The following is a 23,188-nucleotide window of genomic DNA, read 5'->3' as shown; positions in this document are numbered from 1 at the left end:
AACATGCATGTAAGATTTTGCAGATGTTACACAGTCAGACAAACACTATGTCTGTAAAAAAGTCTTTCCATAAAAGCGCTTAAAACAACAACAAAAAAGCTATTCCCCAATCTGACTAATTTCAGTGTGCAGATGTGTCAGAGTTGAGACTACCTGTGCAATCTGCTGTAGGGAACCTGCTTTGGGTTGGACCTGATGATCTCCGGCGGTCCCTTCCAACCCCTACAATTCTGTGATTCTGTGAGACTGTCCAATGTTGCATCTCATTTTGGAAGTTTTCTCGTTAGAAATATGAATAAATACAGACTATGAAGAAAGAAATTCTGGTGATAACTATGGATGTAAAATTCTAGCCTTTTTCTGCATTGCTTCTGATCAGTACTTTAAGACTGTTTAGCAGATTGCTATAGTTACCTGGTCCTTTGCTGAATCTTAGTGTAATACAATGGAAATGAGCAGTGTTAGAGGTAGATATTCTGGAGCAGTGACACTAGTCAATGTTCCCTCATGGTTTCTGAAACCTTCTCTGCTGTACTGCGCTTTTACTCCCCTCTTCTGCACTGCCCCAACAGTTCTTCCAGTCCTCGTCAGTCATCATCACTAACTATGAAATCAGTGCTGATGTGCTGGAGGGTGTATAACGTGATCTGACACAGTCTGCCTGAGGAGCAGGGATACTGATCTAGCCAGTGCGGATCATAGCATGCTATTTGGGAAGAATGAAGAATGCAGAAAGCACTTACTGGGCAGTAAAAATGCATTTGAAATTCAAGGAAATAAATACAAAGTGAGTGGCTGAAGAGGCTGTACAGGAATGTTTTTTTCACTCCCACCTCAGCTCAATAACTGATGTGCACTGAAGAATATTTCTAGGAGTCAAGTTGAGAAGAAACAATAGGACGTGGTCCTTCATGCAGAATGTAGCTATGCACGTAGTGTGTAGTGATGTGGAATGCTTTGCCAAAGGATGCTGCAGAGACCAGCATCCAGGTTAGTGCAGGGGCCTGGGAACCAAAGTCTTCTGAGGATTACTGAACAGCTTGCACAGAGACAGGTTTCTGAGCTGTACATGGTGGGAGGACCGGAGAGAACAAGGAGGAAATATCCCTGGGCGTGTCACATTCTTACACACTTGCTTAGGTTTAGGGCTCCATTGGGTGTAGGATACTTAGTTAGACCTTTAATTTGACTCAGTGTTGCTATTCTTATGTTCTATCTTTTTCTCCGATATTAACAAAAAAAAATGTATTTCCTGATGACACTGCTTACACTGATGTTATCCTTTGTATTGCTGCAGTGATTTGGTGCTGTTTAGGAATGCTTTGCAATGTCTTTAATCTGAAAAGAATTCTGCTTCTAGGGAAGGCAATCAGTTTCCAAAAATGCTGCTAGTGATAAAATAAATAAAACAAATACTGCTGGGCAGATAATTTTTGGGAATTATTTAATTCCTTGTAGTTATTTCATTTTATGGTTTTCTGACTGATCCCAAGAGGGAAAAAAAAGGGAAATGCTGAGGCAGTGTAGTCCACCCTACTGAACGTTATACAACCTTGAATTTGTATTATATTGGACTGTTCTAGTATCAGTCAATATATAGAATCAAAAACTTTCCCATGCTGAGAATCAATACTTATTCTTAAGGAACTGTGTATACCTTTTCTTACCACATAGATTAGAAGTAATTTATAACTGTTTTCTAAAGTTTTCCTTCATTCTAATGAACAGATGATATCTCTCTCAGGCCTGGCTAGCTGATCATGTTTCAGCTACTTTGAACTTGAGACTTGATTCTAGGTAGGGTCTGTTATTACAATACAAACATCTATAGGTAAGAATTTCACTCATGAGAAAGGTCCTAGATCAGGTGGAGATAAAGGGAGGAACCACTGTCTTTCCTACAGTTATCTTTGAGCTGGAACAACCTTCCTTTACATAATTTTGTTATTTTTTATTTGTATTTTACATGCTTTGTTAATTTCAGTTAACAAGCTATAGTAGTGTGATATAATATTGAACTCACCCACTTAATGAATTCTGTGCAAATATAACCTAGCTTGCAGGAGGCAAATATGATTATTGGTATTTTCTAAATATGAAACTTCTAACCTGAGCAGTGGAAAAGTTCTATCGGGAACTTATGAAGCATCAGAATGCCAAGGTGTGCATTGAGCCAGGACTGGAGCACTTGAAAGGTTGCAATAAAACATGCTTGCTTTAGGCCATTGCTGAGTATAGGTCGTTGCTGTGTCTTGATACTAAATATTAACCTTATAAGTCAACAAGTCTTCATTTCATCAGAGAAATAAATTTTAGTCAGTCATACGTACCAAAATGTTGATGATAGAGTGAGTAACTGTACAGCATCTTGTCTGAATGCAGAATTTTCAGTTGGCAACCATTTTTAACATTTGAAGAGAAGCTATTCATGAATGCCGGTATAAATTAATGTCAAGTTCCCTGATGTTATTCATGTCGAGTACATCTCACTACAGGCCCAAAAGACAAAAAAAAAGATGCCAGGAAAGGCTTAAATGTAAAGAAAATAGTTTAGACCTTAATTTATTTCAAGAAAGCTGAAACATTTTAAGCAATCTATGATCTTTTCTAGTGATCATTACCAGGGAAGGTATCTAAATAGGTGGCATAATTTTTTTTTCAGATGTACTGTTCACCTCTAGCTTCTTGTGAAGTCTATGAAAGCAGTGAATATTCAACAGCAGTGAAAATGGAAAAATATGTCTAGTAGTTGCATGTAATTATTAAGTCAGAAATGGTACAGGAAAAAAGTGATGAAAAAAACAGTGAATTGTCTGGAAAATAATTTGTGAAGAAGACAGCCTGTGGATTAATGCATTTTGTTTTAACTGCTTCATTGTCCTTTGTTTAGTACAGTTAGTTCAGGATTAGCTGATGCAAGTAGTACTGTGGAATGTCTTAGATGAAATAGAAAAGTGAGAAATAAAAATGATAAAAAAGGCCATTAAATATTGCAGTTTAAGTTTATTGGAAAAATTTTAAAATGTAATTGACACAGCTGAGATTGTCCTGTAAGTGCTAACTGGAAATGAGAAAAAGATGTCACAAAGCTCCATGAATATGTCTACGCTTTCCTGATATTTTGGATAATGTGAAAAGCCCGTTTGTGAGGCGTGATGGGCTACAGTAATGATAATCCAATCACGTTTAACTGGGAGTTGATGTGCATATCCAAAAATTGTATCTCATCCAGGATTTTTTCACAGGTAATGAGACTTGAGCATATGTAAAAACTCAGTTCAGAAGATTTGCAAGATTTGTCATTGGTTCCCTTTTCTTTTTCAGTTCCTATCCAGTTTTCCTAGGGCTGCAAAAGTCATTATACACCTGTCTGTGTATAATAGTGTGTATAAAAATGTGTATAACCTACCAGATTATTTGATAGTGTTTCAAACATCATGATGGTAAGATTTCCTTGATAAGAGCATAGCATGGCTTTCCAGTTTTCACGCTCACAATGGATTAGAAACAACAACAACCCCACCACATTTGGAGTTATCTGCATTAAAAAGAAGTCAGCTCAGTCTTTTGAAAGTTTGTGTGATGCAGACCAGGTTCCTCATAACTCAGTCAGCAGTGAAACTGAGTGTACTGATGCCAGACTTACAAGAGCGTGAACACCAAGGTAATCTCTTTTATTACTGCCACATACTGCCACATGGTGAAATGTCTCTACTGAGTCTCTGACCACTGCAGACAGGTGATCAGTGATTAATTTCTGTACCTGCCTTGGCTAAGCAGAAGAAGGAAGTATCAGTTGTCATATCACCTATGAATGCATATAACTGTAGATCATCCAGGGCTGAATTATCAAATTAATTTGGGTTGTCCTGGCTTGTTTGCTTCTTTTATGATTATATGTAAATACTGATGGAGCTACATTTGCAGAACAGGTTGGTAACTTGCTTGGTTCCATCTAGGACAGATTCCTGAGACAGTTCAGAGACAGATTCTGAACTGTGCGGTTCTACTGTTGCAGAAATGCTTTTTACTAGTCTTGAACACAATTTATTTGCTTAGGAATTTACTATGTTTCAATTTACACTGAATCTTTCCACTTGCACACATTCATTGTCTTTCCATTTGTACACATTCAGCACTCACATGGTTAAATGTCTTGACATGCACATTCTTAGTATTGGGATTATTTTTTCTTCCTTATATCCTAAGCAGACTGCCCTCCTAGATAAGTACAGGTGTTTAAGCTTTTTGATTATATACTTTGCCAAGAAAATATTTGAGTGGTGCTTGTGGTAGTTAAGAGTACACTAAAGTCGTCTTAAAGCACGCTAAAATCTTCTTAATTGGAATCCTTTCACAGTCTGTTGCTTCTCCTAAATCTCCACCACCTTTCACTGTCTTTTGTCTTGTAGCTCTCACTCTCCCACTTTCTCTCATCTTAATGAGTTGACCCCGGGCAACTTTCTGCCTGTTTCTCCAGTTAATAGCTCCTCTCTTTTGTCTCTCTGGCATCTTGGCTGCCTCAAACACTCTCCTTGTTCCATTTCTGCCTTCCATTCACTCACATCTTTCTCTCCCTATACCTCAGATATTTTGACAAGTTTCAGTGTTTGTTCAAGACTCATTTCTGCTTTTCCACAATGATCTAGCTCCTGCCCAAATAAAAAAGGATTATTCTCCACTGGCTCTTGTAGTCAGTAACGGAACCCAACCTGTGTTATGGTGCCTAGAATGGCAGAGGTTGTGAGGAACCTCTAGAAATCGTATAGTCCACCCTCCTGCCAAGCAGGGTCACCTAGAGCACGTTGCACAGGATCACATCCAGGAGGGTTTTGATGGATGAAGGAATGTAGGATGATGATGATGACGATGATGAAATGTGTTCTTTTCTGAGTATGAAGTATTTCTATAGAATACAGTTAGAGCAGTTATGGTTGCCTATCACTCATGCTTTCAGTTCTTAAAAATTCATCAAAGTTTTCTGATAAAATTTTACATCTTGTGTGTGTCTGAAGGTTTTTAAAATGTCAGTTGAAATAAATTACCTAACTGAGAAAAATAAGTTGGAGAAAAATGTTGTTTTACAACAACAACAACAAAAGTTATATTAAAACAAGGTTTGAAGGAAGATGCTATATTTTTCTGAAAGACTTTTTTTTTTTCGTCAGGAATATATGTTTAGCTTTCTATCAAATGTAAGTAACACGACTTCAAAAACAAAAATCATTTTTGATTATCATTAAATCTTATGCTTTTGCAAAATACTACAACTGCAGGGGCCCCATTCCAGCCAGTGCTGTTTCTTCCCACCACCACAGCCCCTGGCAGTATACAAGAAGCTGAGATCTTTTTTGAAAGACAGATGAGCTGACCAGAAGTACAGAAAGATAACCATTCTTGAGTTAACAACTTGGTAATTAACTCCCAGAGGACAGACTGAAACCATGTAACAGTGCAGAAATGTCCAGCCAGTGTCCATTTCAGCTGGTGTGCCTGACTGGCATAGTGCAGAATCAGGAAGAGAGAGAAATCGGACTAGTATATTTTGACTATATTTGACTAGTATAGCTATATACTGTAGTTATCTACTGTAGTATAGATAAGCAGAGTCTGTCAAACAACGCAAGGGTGCAATGAATAGCTGTACTATTAGTACAGCAGCTTTGATGCCACTGTCTCAGACATCCTTCCAGTTCAGTGTAGAAAATCAACGTAACAAAAATTTTTGTGAGCCCTCATAGAAGAAAATGAACTCACAGGTCTTAGTTGAATTTGCCCATTCACAGCACGTTGCCCCTCTCACTTTAATGTATATATTAAACCAGCCTGGGCAGTGAGGCTATAGAGTAAGTTGTGTTTTTGTTGTTTTGGGGTTTTTATCCCTAAGAATTAATAATTAGTATGGCATGATCCCTTTGCCACAAATCTTTCGTATTTTGTCTGTCATGGATCTTGTGCAAGGTTGCTGCACGTTGTCTTTGTTTCCTGATTTTCAGTATCTTTTGGGCTATAGTGCGTCCTCCTGTTGGATAGCAGGAAAAGCAGTGGCATGTGCCATCCAATGCTATGCCAAGAGGAGGAGAAGCAGCAGCACATGCAATGTGATGTAAACCCCTTGCCATCCTCCTCCTGTTACCAGAGTGTAGTTTTCCACTGATGAATCATCTGTACCATGGCCTTGATATAAATACCATGCTAAGTGTTAATTAGTTTTGTTGCTGTCGGTGATTTCCCTGTTTATCTATACAGGTTGTTATTTTAATTTTTGCTTTTGGTGCTTTTATATGGTGTGGCCTTTTTTTTTTTTTAATAATAATTTAAAAATTTTGCCCAAATGTTTCTATAAAAAGATTTTAGCAATGTAAAAGTGATCTAAGTGACCTCTGCACATAGATTAATCAGTCTTAGACTTCCACCTTTCTTATTTTAGCAGTTTTCAAGACTTTTAAGTGCATTAAAAATATATATGTATATGTTATTTAAAATCAATCTTTCTGCATTTGTCATGCTTTTTCACTTACCTAATGCAAACCCAGTGTTGTCTGTGGTGACTTTATTCATCTCAGAGTCAGCAGAAGAGTAAGAGCCAGTGTGTAGGGGAAAAATATTCTAAATAACAAATGAGAAAACTAATGTACACAGTTTCTGTCATTAAATAGACTATTACATTTGCTTAACCTGCTGACATTATGTTAAGGACTCTCGAAGCATCCATTCCTGGCTTGCTGCCTGAAAGATGTTAGATTTCCACTGTGTAGCTTTTTGTCTGTATTTTCTATATACTACCTTATTCTTCCTATTGTACTAGCCACAGGTAGAGTTGTTTTCCAAGACTGCTGTGTGTATGCTCTAATCTGGCTGAAAGAAAACAACGAATAAAGGATTTAAGCATTAGTCTCTTCATCCACATTCTTTTAGCTCACTGGTTAAGGCCACAGATCAGAAAAGCAATTGTAAGAAGACACAGTGAAACGCTCTCCAAGTAGTAGATAGCAATTACAGCCTTAGGAATGCTTTGTTTTTTTGGTGGACACTTTGAGTATAATCTGTAATCAATAAGGTATGTACTGTGATTGGATAGAAGTGACTTCAGTTAATGAAAGAAACAGTCATCAACTGTTTTTGGAAAATAATCATTATCTATTTTAAAACCACACAAGAACATTAACCATATGTTCAATATCAAAAGCATATGTGAATTGTAAGTTATTTCAAAGCCTTGTATAGTACGTACTTTTTGTATATCCATAAATTGTTAATTTAGGTGATGTTGTATCATTAATATATTGATTGGATATTCATCTATGTTATTTTGGATACTCTCCCAATCTAGAAGTTACTGTGAGCAGTGAAATTCTTTGGCATTAAAAATGAGCAAATGAGCCTTTGCTAAAAGTTTCTGGCATTGCAGATCAGAATCTTGGCCGGAGCATTGACTGCGGACTTCTGGCTGCAGTCACCAGAATCTACTTTGGAAACAGCGAGAGATTCAGACTTTGGATTGAAGTGCCAACTGCTTCTTCTGCTCTTGTGGCTTTTTTTTTTTTTTTTTTTTCCCCCCCAAATCTTAGCTTCTTTGCTTATAATGCCAATTATGCTTGGAGAGCATCCTGCTGCAATCTGGAAGAAAGCAACATTTGGCTGGGAAGTAACAAGACAGGTCTTACTCATTATTTTCTTGATGTAACAAAACATGTTACATTTAAGTACGTGCTAAGATGCTATGCTGAATGGGATCAAACTACTCAATAGCTTATAGGACTATCCAAATTTAATGAATGCATGCTGTACATGTCACTGGAGTTAGTATTCCTTAGCTTTCTGCCCAAGATTTTGCTCTTATTTTTCTTCAAATCTGAATTGTATTGGTTCTTTATACAAAGTCAGCGATGTGTTCTCACCTTCACTCTACTTTATTAGAAATTTTTCTTGTCTAGGGTAAATCTTGTCTAGATGGATGTAGAGGACAAAAGCAGTATGAAGTATGTACATCATTGTAATAATAATATAGCATAACATATAGTAAACACTTTTTTTTTTTTTTTTTTTTTTTAAGCCAGAGAGCTTTGTGTTGATTCTTTTGGCTGTTTGTTTTAATGTTAAGAGTTTCAAGTCAAGGTTATGTACAATTTATTTCCTCTTGTGGGAAGATAACTCACTTTCAATTGGAACTGCAGAACAATGCATTACTCTTTGTTTGTTAGCCACAGAAGTAGGCCTTAATTTTGCTGGTAATAGATTTCTCTGTTCATAATTGGATGGATTGGAAGCAACCTAAACATTTTTTCTCCATTATTAGCAATACTAAATTGCATTTACTGTTAACTGGGAAAATTACAACACAGCCCAAAGGCTGTAAATAATTGGTGGTGGTTCTGGATACTGGTACTCCAGGATTTACTGGTTGGTGCTTGGTTTAGAAGGAAAAGATCAAGCAAGAGGGTTAGGTCATAAAAACTGAGGTGTACACAGCAAAAAAAAATAAAATAGTTTGGATGGAGTCTGCATATTTTGGCTTTCCATATTTTTAAAATGTGGAGAAAAAAAGCATGCTTTCAATAACATCGGTCAAGGAAGTTTGCCAAAGATTGTCTAACATGCTGTGACCTGCTGATGTAGGACCTTGCAAATACTGATATCTATAGGAACATCATCGTCTTCAGTTACTTGTGTAAGTGCTCTAACTAGTGATGGTGTCGAGAATGTTCAGCTCTGCTGTTGAAATGGTGCCTTTAAATAAGCAAGTTGGTCACCTAGACTGTTTCAATTATGTGATCCACTTACCAAATAAGTCTAACTGGTTATTTTCTTTTCTTTCTGAAATTGAAGACCCCCCAGAATCGTAAAGGTCCACAGAACATGGTATTCTGAGACTGCTTCTCAAAGACTTACATTTTATTTCCTCTACCGTTTTTTCAGTCCTTCCAAGAGGCAAACAGTGAAAAGTATCTAATTAACAAAAGGCTTTTTTTATTTGTGCTTCACAAATTTATAGGAATGTTTATAAAATCAAATAGACAACAGATGCAGAATTGTATCTTACATAGGAATCATAATACAAACAGATTAACTGTTATGTTTTTATCTTGTGTGATATAACAAAGCAAGCTAGAAGGAATGGAGTGTGATTAAAAGACATACATAGAATGCACCAGCAGTCAGGAAACAAAAGCTGAAAAGACAAAGTGTTAAGGCTGGTCTCAGATTTAAGTGCTTTGTGGTTAAGCAAACCATGTTCCAACGGGGTATGGATATTATGACTCATCCGATTTCCTCTGTCTAATAAAAAGAAGTTTGAAAAGCTGATTTTTTTCTCCAAGAAGTTCTTTATACAAGACAGATGAGAAGGTAAAGAATGGCTTTCTAGAGAGACCATGGTATCACCATGATTTTGTTTGGCAAAAACTGACATGTTTGTGGACCCACAGATCTTCCTCCTGGCTTCAGGCAGACCTAACAAAAGCTTAGCAAGCCACCTAGGTGTTACTGCTTGCAGGTTTTTCTTGGTTCTGGGAAATGTTCATCATCCAAAACCTGATTAGATGTAATTCTGAAAGTGAACTTAAACTCTATTTAAAAATAGTGTTATATTGCTGCCAAAACTAATTGTAAGGCTTCTTTCTGTATTGTAATTAACCTGCAACTTTAATTTCTGAAATAGGCTTAAGAAATCCAACTTAGAGTTTGGTTTAGTGCTTTACACAAAGAGCTCTTAATTGCTACAGGGAATGTAATGACAAGAGCTCACGTGAACATTTTATAATTGGAACTAAAAATGGCAGATGTGCTTCCTTTATAGGAAGTGCTTGGGGTGAGAATTACAGCTGTTTGCATCCTCAGCTGATGATTCTACTTTTCGTTGTTCTGCCCCTGCTTCTGATTTGTCAATGATTTAACTATGTAAAAAACTGTACATTTAAAAATTTTTCAGTTTAATTTGCTGTTATGGTAAGTTTGCTTAACTTACTTAAATTACCTCACAGTCCATCCTGGTCCTAAGCAACCTAAATAATCTCATCTAACATTTTTTATACATTTCATTCGTATTTTTCTGAATGATGAAGTATTCCAACTCTTTATTCAGCTTCCAAGCTGTTTCTTCTTTATGTATTGTTTAATATCTCCCCAGGTATTATGTACAGTAGCTTAGGATGTGTTGTATTATTTTTTCCGTTAATGGGATCTTTGTTGAAAAATAGTTTTGTGATTTTAGTATCTTATTAAAAAAAAAAAAAAAGATAAAATGTGTGTTAAAAATACTGCAATGGTTTGTTATCTTTGTAAGACAGAACTATGAAGTTCTAAAACAAGTGTTGCAAAAATATTTTTTTATAGATTTCTCAGTTTGCAGAAGATATTGCTTGTGGTAATAAAAAATAGCCACATATCTTAGCCATGTATCTGTTCATAAAAATATCCATATATCTATTTGTTTTAGTTCAAAAATTAAGAATTAAGAAATATTTAACCCCTGTGACATTAAACCAGCTTACAGAAAAGCAGCAGCAGTAGATGGTTCCTTTTCATTTTTAAAAATCAACTTGTAATCAGTGTGGAAAAAATACTGTTCGTTATGAAACTTGAGTCTATAATTTTAATGAATAGCATGTGCATTATGATGTACATTTAATATATCTATGCATGTTTTTATATAGAGATAGATAGATACACATACATTTTGTGTCTGACTTGTTCCTGGTTCTGTTGTTCTCATGAGTTGCCTCTTAGAGACACTGTATGTACCCCAGTCCCCTGCTGTCATCTCCTGGATTTTGAGCCACTGAAAACCATAGGAGCCAGTGTTACACGTGTTTGGGTCTGATATCCCAGGACTGGTGTAGCAATGGGGAAAGAACAGATAGCCCAGCTGTGAGCAGGCTGTGGCTTCCACCCCCTTGGCAGCGATAGATGGCAGCAAATCTGTATTTGGGCACAGTTCTTTCTACATAGGATGCTTGTGGAAGGCATGACCTTGGCGATGTCAACTGTGAAACCTGGAAGGTGGTTTGGGTAGCTACTGGATTCTCCTGGAAAGTTTGTGTTTGTTTTTGTTGTTTTGAAGTACAAAACAAAACAACAGAAGTTGTCAAATTGATTAAGGTGGCTAAAGGATAAGCATATGCATTTCAAAATTTTCTTAATTAAACCTATGATTGAAAGGATATATACATTTGTCTGCATGTACATGGATAAAATGTACATAACACCCAAACATTTGAAAGCATTCATTATAAACTGATGTAGCAAATAAACATAAATCATCAATAGTCACTGAAATTATAGAAATGGCCTAAGTTTCCTCTTGTTTTTTGGAAGCAGTATGATTTTATGTGGGAAACCATAAGACTCAAAGTTTTTGCAATGTAAAGTCAGTAGATATCAACAAAAACATAACATTAATATATGATAGGAATCAGGAGAAAAGCTAAAAGCTGACACAATAGTTAGCTAGCATGATACAGGTGGTCTCCAATTGCCTTTTTTTTTTTCTTTTTTTTCATCTCTCCAATCACCTGGAACTTTGTATTTTCTACAGAAGTTATAATGTAAAATAGAGTGGCCATAGAGTGGCCACTGAGCTAACTGTATGGAATAATAAAGGTGAGGTCAAAATTCAGCTGCCACCTTTCATTCAGCTGAAAGCTAGTGAAAGACGGTGAATCCCTGTGCCATTTGACAGCTCAAGTGATGGAAGCAAATCACTGGGTATTGGTTTTGTTTGTGTGAAGCACTACTGTTATCAAATATCAAGTTCACAGTTTTAGTCTTCTCGATTATTAAGGAGTGGGCTTTGAGCTTTAGATTAACCAGGGCTCATCTTCCTGTGCCATTGCAATTTTAGACTATGCTTGTCTACATGGCAGAGTTGTCAGGTTTTTCAACAGTGAATATATGGAGTATATCTCCCAGTCTAACTTAGGTGTAATTTAGATGAGCTGCAGTAAAATGCTTTAAAATAATTTACTTCTGTATTCAAAAAGAAGTTTGGATGAACTGCTGGTGTAAACAGTCAATCCACTGTCCATTTTTGAGCGGAGGGGAAAAAATACGAAGTACATAAAGCTTCTCAGTGTTTTCATTACAGATGACTCCTGTGAGTCCTGTTTCTTCAGACCCTCTTTTTTCCTTTCCTTCCGACTCTTTTTTGAGCTGTGTAATCATAGGAACTATGAATTTGCAGGTAATACTCCCTTTGAAATCAAGGAATTCCCTTTCATGAGCAAGTACTTGCAGGTGTAGGACATAAATGTATTGCTTCAGTCCTGGCTGGGTTTAAAGTTTACAGAAGCACTGTGCTGGCTCTATGGTGGTGGGCAAGAAACAGGTTCAAGCTGGCAAATTTTAGTGGATTTTATTTATTTAAATTAACAAGCTTTTTTAACAAACTGATTATGGTATTGAAAGACAAAAATAATACATATTATAAATAATACATATATATATATATACATATATATGTATATATATATGTATATGTGTATATATATATAAAAGACCAACCAAACTTAAAGCAGACACTTAGGGAACAGCTTTGCTTCCATGGGGACACCTCCTGCCCATTCTCTGGACTCCAGCCCTCACACCAAACATCATGTCCCCCTGCTGAGGTGTGCTGGGGAAGACACCAGGGACAGGACACGGCGGCCCCTTTTCTCATGCTGCTCCTTGTTCCATACACCACTGCTCCTGGCTTCCTCCACCAGTCCCTCCAGAGCTGTACCCCCTCCTCAGTCTCCTCTCAGCCCCTGCTCATGCCACCACCTGGCTCCAGCCCTGCTTTGGCCCACAGAGAGTCCCCCTTTGCTGAGTTAAGTATCTGCTGGGTTAACTTAAATCAGCTCAGCACAGACACAGATGAAAGCCAGAGCCGATGAGCAGAAGCCATATGAGTGGGGGCACTGATGGGGATGGAAGGGAACAGAGCCTCTTGTTCTTGTCAGTAGCAAGCCATGAGGTCTGTTAAAGCTATAATGTGACACTTCAGAGCAAGAAGCACGTTTTTATTAAAACAGCATCGTAAATACAATTCATATTCTGTGCAGTGCATAATATCAAAAAGTTTAAGGTATCTCTCTTTGCAGAGATGCTCTTTTGACATCTGGAAGGATGAGCATGAACAGTAGCTTCAACTTGAAAATCCCTCTTCTAAAATGTGCTGGTGCTTCCCTAGCTAGGAATGACTAGTTTGTTCAAATGCTGTAATATTCCCATTTGTAAGTGGAATGCGATTTAGAGGTTCTGCTAGGAGAACAAACAAACACATTTGAAGAATAAACTAATTTGGGATACACATATTCAGCTTGCATATTAGTGAAGGTTCATTGAAGCATTAGGATAACCTATTATTGCTTGCTATACATGTCTGTGTAATCAGAATTCTTACACTTGCTTCTGAGTAGACCACAGAGAAATTTCTACAAATATTTTATGAAAACATAATTATTATTTCCTAATCTTGAGAATGGTTAGTTAATCAGTACCTCATGAGCAGTAGCATTTTATAATAAAATGGGACTGCCTTTGGACTTGAGCCCAGAAACTGTACACCTTGTAGACTATGTCTGAGCTCTTTTGGCAAGAAGTGAAATTCAAGTACAACAATTATATTCAGCTACAGTGTTTTAGGGTACTTTATTTCATGAAAGGTTCTGTTCTGTGAGGTATTTACTTTTCATGGGGAATATTATGGCTTTATGGATAGTTGGGCATTTTACCAAGTATTTCACCTTGCTATGCTTACTGATACAGTGTGTAATCTAAATTATTTGAGCTATAAGCCTTCAGAAGCTTGGAAAATCAGCCTAAATTTAATCAAACAGGCTTAGAGATTATGATTCCCGTACTTCTTTTTAAAATGGTATTTTGAAACTAGGTGAAATACCAAAATTTAAAAATAAATTTCAAAATTGTAGGTACAGTTCCTTGTGCGTTGTTAAGCCAACTACCATATGTGACAGCTCCAAATTGTGTTAGGATCTGAATTTTCTAGGTGAGAATGTTCTAGGATTCTAGAACTGCATATATAATAGGAGGGTCTGAGTATGTTCTACGCCATGGCACACATTACACTTCAGAGAACACACCGGCCTTGTGGAATTCGTTGCTTTTTTCATTCAAAATTAGAGGCTATAATTCAGAAAATGAGTCACTGTTTTGGGGAGCTGAAATATTTGCAGCGATGCAAAGGAGAGTGCTGTGTAACTGGAGTGCATGACACAGGCGTATGCTGTTGGCTGGCAGCTTTTGCACTTACCTCTCACACGACATTCATGACTGCATGTTCGTAACGAAGCCATTCTAAAACTCAGTTGATATATTTTTAAGGTTAATAGAGCAAGGTGAAGTGTAAAATACCACTTCTGATTGAAAGATTCTTCTTTTTATGCTTTTGCTGTAATGGGCTAATGTAGATTCCTATTAGGGCTGTGCTTAACTTATGTCAGAAAGTTCACCTAATCAGTCACTTGAGCTTCCTTAGCTTAGTTTTTATGCTTCACAGACACCTCTGGAAATATATGCATGTAACAAATGCATTCAAGGGGGCCTTGGCAGAGGAGGTGAAAACTCAAGCAGCTTACATACTGTGTGTCTCTGTCTGTGTTGGGGAGGAAGACAAGCAGTCCACTTTTTCACTAGATGAAAGTTAAGTGCAAAGATATTTTTTTTCTGAGTGAAAACAAAACATCCCCGTTTATGCCATTTTGTTTTAAATAGGAAAAGTGAAAGTGCATATATGTTGGTAGTGTGCACTAGAATTTCTAAAAGACATAGAACTCTTTATATGTAGAGATTATCTGCAGATGCAGATAATTCATTTTGTTTCACTTCATTTTGGCATTCCAGCAGAAACTGCTTTAAAGGATGACTTCACTGAACGACTGACGAATTTGGATGTGTCAAACAGAGATGAAGATACATGGGTTTTGGATTGCAGAGTGGGGCAGTCAAGCCCATTCGCTCATTCATGTGAGAGGGAGAAGATCAACAGAAATGTGTTGCATTTGAGCCTGGAACTGAATGTAAGTAGGACTCTATTAATTCTATACTGGATTTCAACAAGCGTTTATTATATACTATTACGTTTCTGGTATGCATTTATTTCTGGTGTGTCTAAAACTGCATTCTAAAAAAATCTGACAAACTGGGAAGTTTTGGATGGGATGCAGTTTTACAGATGGTTTCTGAGTCCATATGCCTATATGTGACTAAGCCAGAGAACAATATATATATAATATATATATATATAAGTATATATATAAATAAGATGCATGATGTGTAATTACTGAAATCATGATGGGCATTTTGTTTAAATTAGTTGTTTTCCTGGAAATGGATTGGAGGAGTTTGAAAGTATGAGATGACCAGAAAGATTTGAGTCAGCAAGCGGTGTGTGTGCATGGATGTGTGCATACGCACGTATATATAGGCATGTGCACAGCCCAGGACTGCTGTTAGTTTCAAAACTTCTCAAGGTTTTGGAGCAGCTGAACTGGCATTGGAGTCAGACTGGTCATGAATGTGACAGAAAAAGTTGATAAACTTGCTGGGAGACACAGAAGTTTTGGGTGCCAACCTGATTTAATTGCAACTTGAGACACTAATTTAACATGGCCCAGCCTGATCTACCTGGAAATATTCACGTGCTCCAGGGACGAGAAAGTAGGCACATTTTGGCAGTAGTTTTCAAATAGGAGGGAGAAGAGAATAGAACATAGTAGGTGAGAAAATAACCATGGAAAGAATGAAAAGATCAGAAGACAAAGCTTTGAAGATGAGACTACATTTACAGTTATGTGCAAACAAGAAACACTGACCAAAAAATGTGCAACAGTGACATCTATTGGTAGAAAGAATAAAACTGACATAGAACATTTATAATATTTCACGATGATTAAACTCACCATTCTTGTTCTCTTTAGCTTGTTATAAAACTAGTTTTGTGTCCTAACCTTCTTTTCCTAAAATAATTAATCTGAGTGTTGTTGTATTACCATGAAAGTACAGGTTTATACTTGTGATATTGTGTTGAGATGAAAACAAATAAATGGATAGAAAAGACCTGTGGCACAGTTGTAACTACTACTACAGATACATGCTACAACAGGAGGGTAATTCATCTGTATTTAAGTCCTTGTATAGAACATAGAGCAGGTGGATCTCTACATCAAGTCCTTTAAGCACAATAATTTCAGTAAAGTAAGAGAAATCTAAGATTAGTAAGCAATGTATTTCTATTTTTCTTTATTAAAGCCGTATTTGCTGTCTAGAAATCTTAGTGACTACATTATGAAAGAGGGAATGATTTCAGTTTCTTAACGTGTAAGAATATTTATTCAGCTGTTTCTAAGAGATTCAGAACAAGAACCCCAATTTCTATTAAAAAAAAATGGAGTGGGGGGGAGGGGAAGGTTTGCTCAGCATGTGGCTGATAAGCTGTAAGTGACTCACCAGAAATTTGTATCCTGCAGCTCACTCCCTGTGACGTTCTTCCTTGAAAGTCTTTCAGAACAGAACTCAGGGCTGAATTATTTGCAGAGCCCTAGGGTCTCTGCCTATTTTTCTGCTGCAAGATGAGGCCAGGTCCAATTGTGAGACAAGGGGTTGGAGGAGGAACTGCCAAAAGAATGGTGGTGAAAAGGCTGCTGCTGGTGCTGCCATCAGAATCTGTTTGTACTGTAATACTATAAGGAGACTATAAGAAAGGTAATGACCAGAGATAAGCTGCATTAATTGCTCTGGTGACAGCAATCTGTTCCCAAATGTCTTTCCTGTGCACTCCTCAGACTGAACAGCAAGACAGTTGTGGTCAAAAAATGAGCATGTGTCTGAAGAGCAACTCCAAAACAAAAATGTTTCGAGGAAATGCCAGCCGAAATGGACCAATTTATTTACTCAGCCATACTAGATCCAGTCATGTGATCTATGGCCCTTTCTTGCTGGTGGAAAATAAAAAAAAAAAAGTTTAACCTAATTGACCAAAAAGTTGGGCACTACTGATTTAAAATGTAGTTATACTTATTACAATGGCAATGTGAAAACAAAGCTGCTTTGCTCTGCTCTACTTTCTATATATTAGGAGCAGCGTTACATAAATGTGCAATATATTTGTATATGTACATATCTAGGTAGAATCATAGAATCATCCACGTTGGAAAAGACCTTCAAGATCTCCAGAACCAAGAACCTGATTTTCTCACTCCCATCACTAAACCATATTCCTTAGTGTCTTTTAAATACCATGGGGAATGGGGATAACACCACTTCCCTGTGCAGCTTGCTTATGTTACTGAACAGATGTTTCTATGCGACTATTACTTGGAAGGAGGCAGATAAAGTAGGTAAGGGAGACAGTGAATGAATTCCGCTCTAACAGGAGTTTAAAATGCATATTCTGTATCAGAAGCCTGAAAAAAAGTCCTGCATTATATTTTAAGATCTTAGTCTGAGCATGCTGGGTTCTCATTCACAATCAGCATGTACAAGATACAGAGATACAGAAGATAACGAAGCAAAATAAAAATGCAACTCCACCCTATACTTTTTCATGTCAGATAAAAATGCACTTAAATGAGTTATGAAACTGCAGCTACAATAGATACTAATAGATAACACTTACTTAAGAAATTCTGATACATTATTTGATGTGACTGTGGATTTTATTTTACAAAGTTGTGTGTTTTTTTTGGTGCTTTTTTTTTTTTAATCTTTAAACTATTAAATCATGCTGTATATGGGGAACAAGAGGCCTGTTGAATGCAATGGAGGAGAGAAGAGAGCAACCTAGAAATGTAAAGCACAAAGGCAAAAGATTCGGATTTAATCTCTGTTCTTATACTAAGTGTCAGCCTTTGTGCCTTACTGCACAAAGGTCTCAGTTTACTTACACAATTTACAGTTATCTTTTATTTTCAGTCTTTGTTAATTGTATGTCTTCTCATTTTAACCTCGATCATCCGATAAATTCTCTTCTACAAGCTCTCCCTCTGAGCTACTGTAGGTTTCTCATGATGGAATTTCCACCTTCACTGTTCATTATATTTACTGATACAATATAGATGGCTTCAAAACAGTAAATTGTCTTTTTTAATGTACCTTTTGTTTTTATAAATATTTAACTGTTCTGATTTCTTTTTTTCAGATTGTCTAAAATAGTTGATATATCAGTGTCAAGCAGAATTGTGATTAAGGCATTAAAAAACATATACAGCCTCCCTAGACCAAATGTGTCTGATGTTCACGGTTCATATCACTTAATGTTGAAATTTGATAAGAATTATTGTATCTATGTACTTGTTGCTAAGTCTAAACTTAATTGTTTATATTTACAGTGAGTATAATGGTGATACCCAGGTTTCCAGACTTCAGGAAAGTTGCTCACATATAGCAAGTTAACAAAGGTGAAGACAATGGCATCAATCCAGGGCCTATACATTTCCTTCCATATTTTCTGTCCTTTCTATTTTAAAGCATCTGAAGAGTTAAAATACAAAGTATAAAAGATAAACAGTTGGCAGGAGAGGCAGAAGGAAGAGTTGGAGAATGTTAAGATCCTTATCAATCAGCACTGGGGACAGTGCAGAGGCCAGGACTGTGTCAACTGAGCCTCAGATCAATTCAAATTGCAGGAGTCACAGCCTGCAGCTTCACTTGGCCTTTCTTAAGCCTGACACAGTTTAGTGCATATTTTGATTTTATAATGATTTTCAAGAAATTATGCAAACTATTATGGTGAAAATGCATTGGAAATTTTTCTACGCAGTTCATCCATTTTAACTGTTCTGTAGAGTATGTCTCTGTGCCTTGTTCATGTTTCTGTGGTTTGTTGTTATAATCTGAAAAGGCAATCTAGACAGATATGCTGTCAGGAAGCCTTGAGTCCTGCTGTATAAAAATGATTGAAAAGACTAGTTTTATTTCTGCTTTATTGTGTGATTTCTTCAAGGGTAGTTTTAAAGTTTCCTTCAGGGGAGCTCTCAGACACCTCAAGAATAGCAGTGGAGTGAGCTGTAGGTGTGACTTCTGTCTGTGATGAAATGTAGGTCAGTAAGGGTGTGGATTATTAAATGTTCTTTATACTGTAAGGAATTATTGTCCTTTTGTATAATTAATGCATTGACTGTCCTGAAAGTTGCTGTGATGGGCTGTAGGGGCTTTTCAGAGGCTCCAGAGGGTTGTCAGTTTTAGTAAGTGACGAGGCTTGTAACATTATCATAACTTTTTTTTTTTTTTTTTTCCTAAAGAATTTGAAGTCATTTCATCCATCAGATGCAGCATTAAAGTCTGTTCAGACTTCCCTCATGAGATAGAACCACCCAATGTTAAAACATTCCTGTCAGCGAACTGGCTCAGTCTCATTTGCATACGCATGGAATGATCTCCTTTTTATGTAAAAATATTAAGGGCACGTATCAATAACTGCATTTTACCCAGAAACACTGTATTTCTTCATCAGTTATCCAGTCCCTTCACAGGGGCTGTCCAGTGGTTGACTATCAGGCTGTGAGAAGCAAGTCATTACAGGATTTTTATTTGAGGTTGGGGCTTTATGCATTGCATGCTGAATTTAAGATATGGAGTGGCTTCTAGTTTTTGATAATCTCTGCAGCGGTAGATATAGGGATGAACTCCTTTCTTCATCCTAATGCTTAAAAAGCTTCAAGTTTTCTTCTCCATTCCTCTAGTTTATTATCAAGAGAAGAGGTACGAACGGTCTCATTTTCTGCAGCCTTGTGAGATTGCCTCTATGGTGGTTTTACCCAGCTGAGCAGCTGAGCTCCATCACAACTGCTCTCTCACTCCCCCTCCTCAAAAGGAAAGGGGGAGAAAATATGACAGAAAGGGCTCAAGGGTTGGGATAAGAACAGGGAGATCACTCAAGAATTATAACCACAGGCAAAATAGGTTCAATATAGGGAGATTAATATAATTAGTTGCTATTACTAACAGACTAGAACAATGAGAAACTAAAACCAAACTAAAACCACCAACCCCCCATCCACCCTCTTCTTTCTTCTCCTCCCCCCAATTCCCCCCCACTTGAATGGGGGCTGCGGTCAGTCCCTAACACTTCACCTCTGCCGCTCCTTCATGGTGGCTCTGTGACCATCATCCCAGATGATCCTGGGGAGGGCTTTCCACTAGGCAGCAGCTCTTCAGGAACTGCTCCCCCATGGCTCCGTACCGCGGGGTCCATCCATCAGGAGAGGGCTGCTCCACGGGCTGCAGCTCTGGCCCGGGGCCTGCTCCTGTGGGGGCTCTCCATGGGCCGCAGCCTCCTCCAGGCCACATCCACCTGCTCCACATAGGCTCCTTCACGGGCTGCAGCGTGGAGATCTGCTCCGTGTGGGACCCATGGGCTGCAGGGGGACAGCCTGCTCCACCAGGGGCCTCTCCACAGGCCGCAGGGGAACTGCTGCCGCGTGCCTGGAGCACCTCCTGCCCTCCTGCTGCACTCACCTTGGGGGCTGCAGGGCTGTTCCTCTCTCACATTTTCTCATCCCTCCAGCTGCAGTTTACAGCAGTTTTTTCCCTTTCTTAAATCTGCTCTCCCAGAGGCCCCACCAGCGTCGCTCCCATCCCTGGCTTGGCTCTGGCCAGTGGCAGGTCCCTTTTGGAGCAGCTGGAGCTGGCTCTGATCTGGCACAGGGCAGCTGCTGGGCTCTGCTCACAGAGCCCACCCTGCAGCCCCCCACTACTAAAACCTTGCCATGTAAACTCAATACATTCCACCCCTCATCTCTGTGAAAAACTTGTTTAAGAATTATCATCACAATATGGTCTTATATGGAGTTATAAGGGATATAACTGAACTTTTCATACATACTATTAAAATCTAGAACAGTTAGATTGTGGCTATTTTCAGTAACCTGCTTACAGACAATATTCATAGGACTGTTACAGTTTGGTGACCCTAGATTATTGCACATAAGTTTTATTCTATCTAAGTGTAGGTGTAGTGTTGTCACTGACACATGCTGTCACCTGTTGTATTTTGGCATTATCGAGTAAGTATGTTTAGTTTAAAATACAGCTACATGAGCAACTTCATTGTAGGTTTTTGATCACTGAGCAACCAACCTACTTTTGAAAAAAATACTGTTTATCCATCATAAGTTAACTGTACCTCAAATAAATATGCATGTAAAATATGCAAAGCATAACCATAGAACTTATCAGGACAATAGTAATTGCTGTTTGAACAACTATCCTGTGGTTGAATATAAAAATAGGTATAAATTTAAATGTAATGAGTAGAAAAATTTGGTTCAGTAGGATCAATCTTGCCCGATATTTTGTCATAAATTGAAGTTTAGAATTGCTGTAGACTGGCCTTCGAGAAGTCTGGTCCTGGAAGACATTCTCACCAGTGCTGAGGCAGCTTCCTGCCACTCCTCTTACTAACGCTGGACTGTAAGAGAAAGTTGGCACAGGGAGTGAGAAAGACTTTCCTTATGTAGCACTTCCTTTTATGATATTAGTCTGTATAAGCCTAGAAAACCAGGGCAGTAAGTCATGGCTTATTGGGACATTCCTTCCCTTTGCACCTGATGATTAAGCACAGCAGAGGTGCAAGTCCAGAGCTTTCTGTGTGCAGGAAATGGCAGATAGGAAGGCAGATAATGTTGTTCTATGCTTAAATCACAAGTGAAGGTGGGAGTGTTTCCAGTACCCTTTGTCTAAGGGTATGTATGCAACTTTGTAACTGAAAAGGTGTCGGTAGACATTGTCTAAGCCCTTCATATTATTACAATCTGATTTCAGGGAAACTTGCTTCCTGCAGTGGATACCAATGACTTTGGCTGTTGACTTTATGACGACTTTACTTTCTATAGTATCATTAAAGGGAAACACATGCTTTTTGTACATAAACACTAAACCAAAACGTAAGTATGTTGGCATACGTAGCTGTTGCTTGTTGTCTGTAACATTCAGCTTTTCAGTAAATGTTTTCCTGTAATGTGATACAATGGTGCCAAGCACAGCTGATCTGCTCGGGAAGGCCGGCTTTCAGCCTGGTGTTTACACAAGGCTACTCAGCACAGCTAAACGGCTGACTGCAGAATGACCCCTCTGCTTGGGTGCAACAAAATCAGAGCGCTGTCTTTGAGTTTCTAGCATACCCACGTGGAAATCTGAGTAAAGTGACTTCTTAAAGACAGGGGGATAAGACGATCAGAAATTATTGCAGATCTGCAGTTTCAGTAGTTCCAAAAAATAGGAAAAGTGAAGACTTTTGATGAGAACCTGAGCTGAACATTAATGACTTCTGAATTTCAACTGTGCCTAAGTATTTTGCACTTTCATGCGTGTTAAGAAACTTATGTAAAGAGAGTCCCTGACAGCTTCTCTTAATGCCGAGTTACGTGGATGTGAAGATTTTCAAGTACGCTCACCCATGTTAACTAAACAATCTTACCCACGCACCGCGCAGAAGCATGTTACCAAAGACGAAGAGAAAGGTGTGGGCAGAGGGGGTCGTTTCGCGGCACTCCCGGCTCCTGAGCGGCTGCGGGCTGCTGCGGGCTCTGGGTGCGGGGCTCCGGGTCCCGTCCGGCCCCGTCCCGGCGGCGGCTCGGGGGCGCTGGGCGCGGTGCCCGGCGGTGCTCGGCGCAGGCGGGCGGGAGTAACGCGAAACCAGGCGCGCTGGTTTTTGCCCGTGGCCCTGCGGGCTGCGATCTGCATTCCGGATGAAACCTGCAGCAAATCGGAAGGCAGGCTCGCTCTCGCTTTTTTTTTTTTTTTTTTTCATCGCCCCCTCCCTTTGGATTCGACTTCGCGGGCGCTCGCCGGGGCTCGCTTTGGACAGCCAAAAGCCGGAGCTCCTCACGGCAGCACCAGCGGGGAGTTCCGGGCTGACTCGGGCTTGACTTCGTTATGGGTGTAGGGCGTCGGACCCCGACCCCAGCGGAAGGGCCGTGCCGAGGCGTCCCGCGGGCGTTCAGCGCCGGGCCAGGCGCCCCGCTCGGCTCCCGCCCCGAGGAGGCAGCGCCTAGCCGCCGTCCGGCCGCCCCGCGCGTCTAGGCGCCCCGCACCGCCACCCCGCTCCGCCGGCCGTGCCCCAGAGCCCTCGGTGCCAGGGACCGGGCCCCGCGGCCGCCGAGGACTCGCCGCGTGTCCCCGCGGGCCCCATGGGCGCCGCGGCCGCCGGGCGGAAGCAGCCGCAGCGGGGCTGGGCCGCTGCTTGCCC

The 23,188-nt window shown here is 39.1% G+C and overlaps 1 protein-coding gene across 4 annotated transcripts in view; it reads left to right on the top strand.

Moving 5' to 3' along the window:
- FMN1 (formin 1) overlaps positions 1-23,188 on the top strand; it is a 191,366-nt gene that overhangs the window by 27,445 nt on the left and 140,733 nt on the right. For 3 of the 4 annotated variants that reach the window (XM_035326849.1, XM_035326846.1, XM_035326847.1), the window contains exon 3: positions 14,845-15,020. In XM_035326849.1, coding sequence (XP_035182740.1) covers positions 14,845-15,020 — 176 coding nt within the window. The remainder of the gene's footprint in view (positions 1-14,844; positions 15,021-23,188) is intronic. The other variant, XM_035326848.1, reaches the window with a different exon arrangement.

Source organism: Oxyura jamaicensis, chromosome 5 (genome assembly GCF_011077185.1).
Source record: "Oxyura jamaicensis isolate SHBP4307 breed ruddy duck chromosome 5, BPBGC_Ojam_1.0, whole genome shotgun sequence".
Taxonomy (NCBI): Eukaryota; Metazoa; Chordata; class Aves; order Anseriformes; family Anatidae; genus Oxyura; species Oxyura jamaicensis.
The sequence above is the reverse complement of the archived record's forward strand: the minus strand, read 5'-3'. Positions and strand labels throughout refer to the sequence as shown.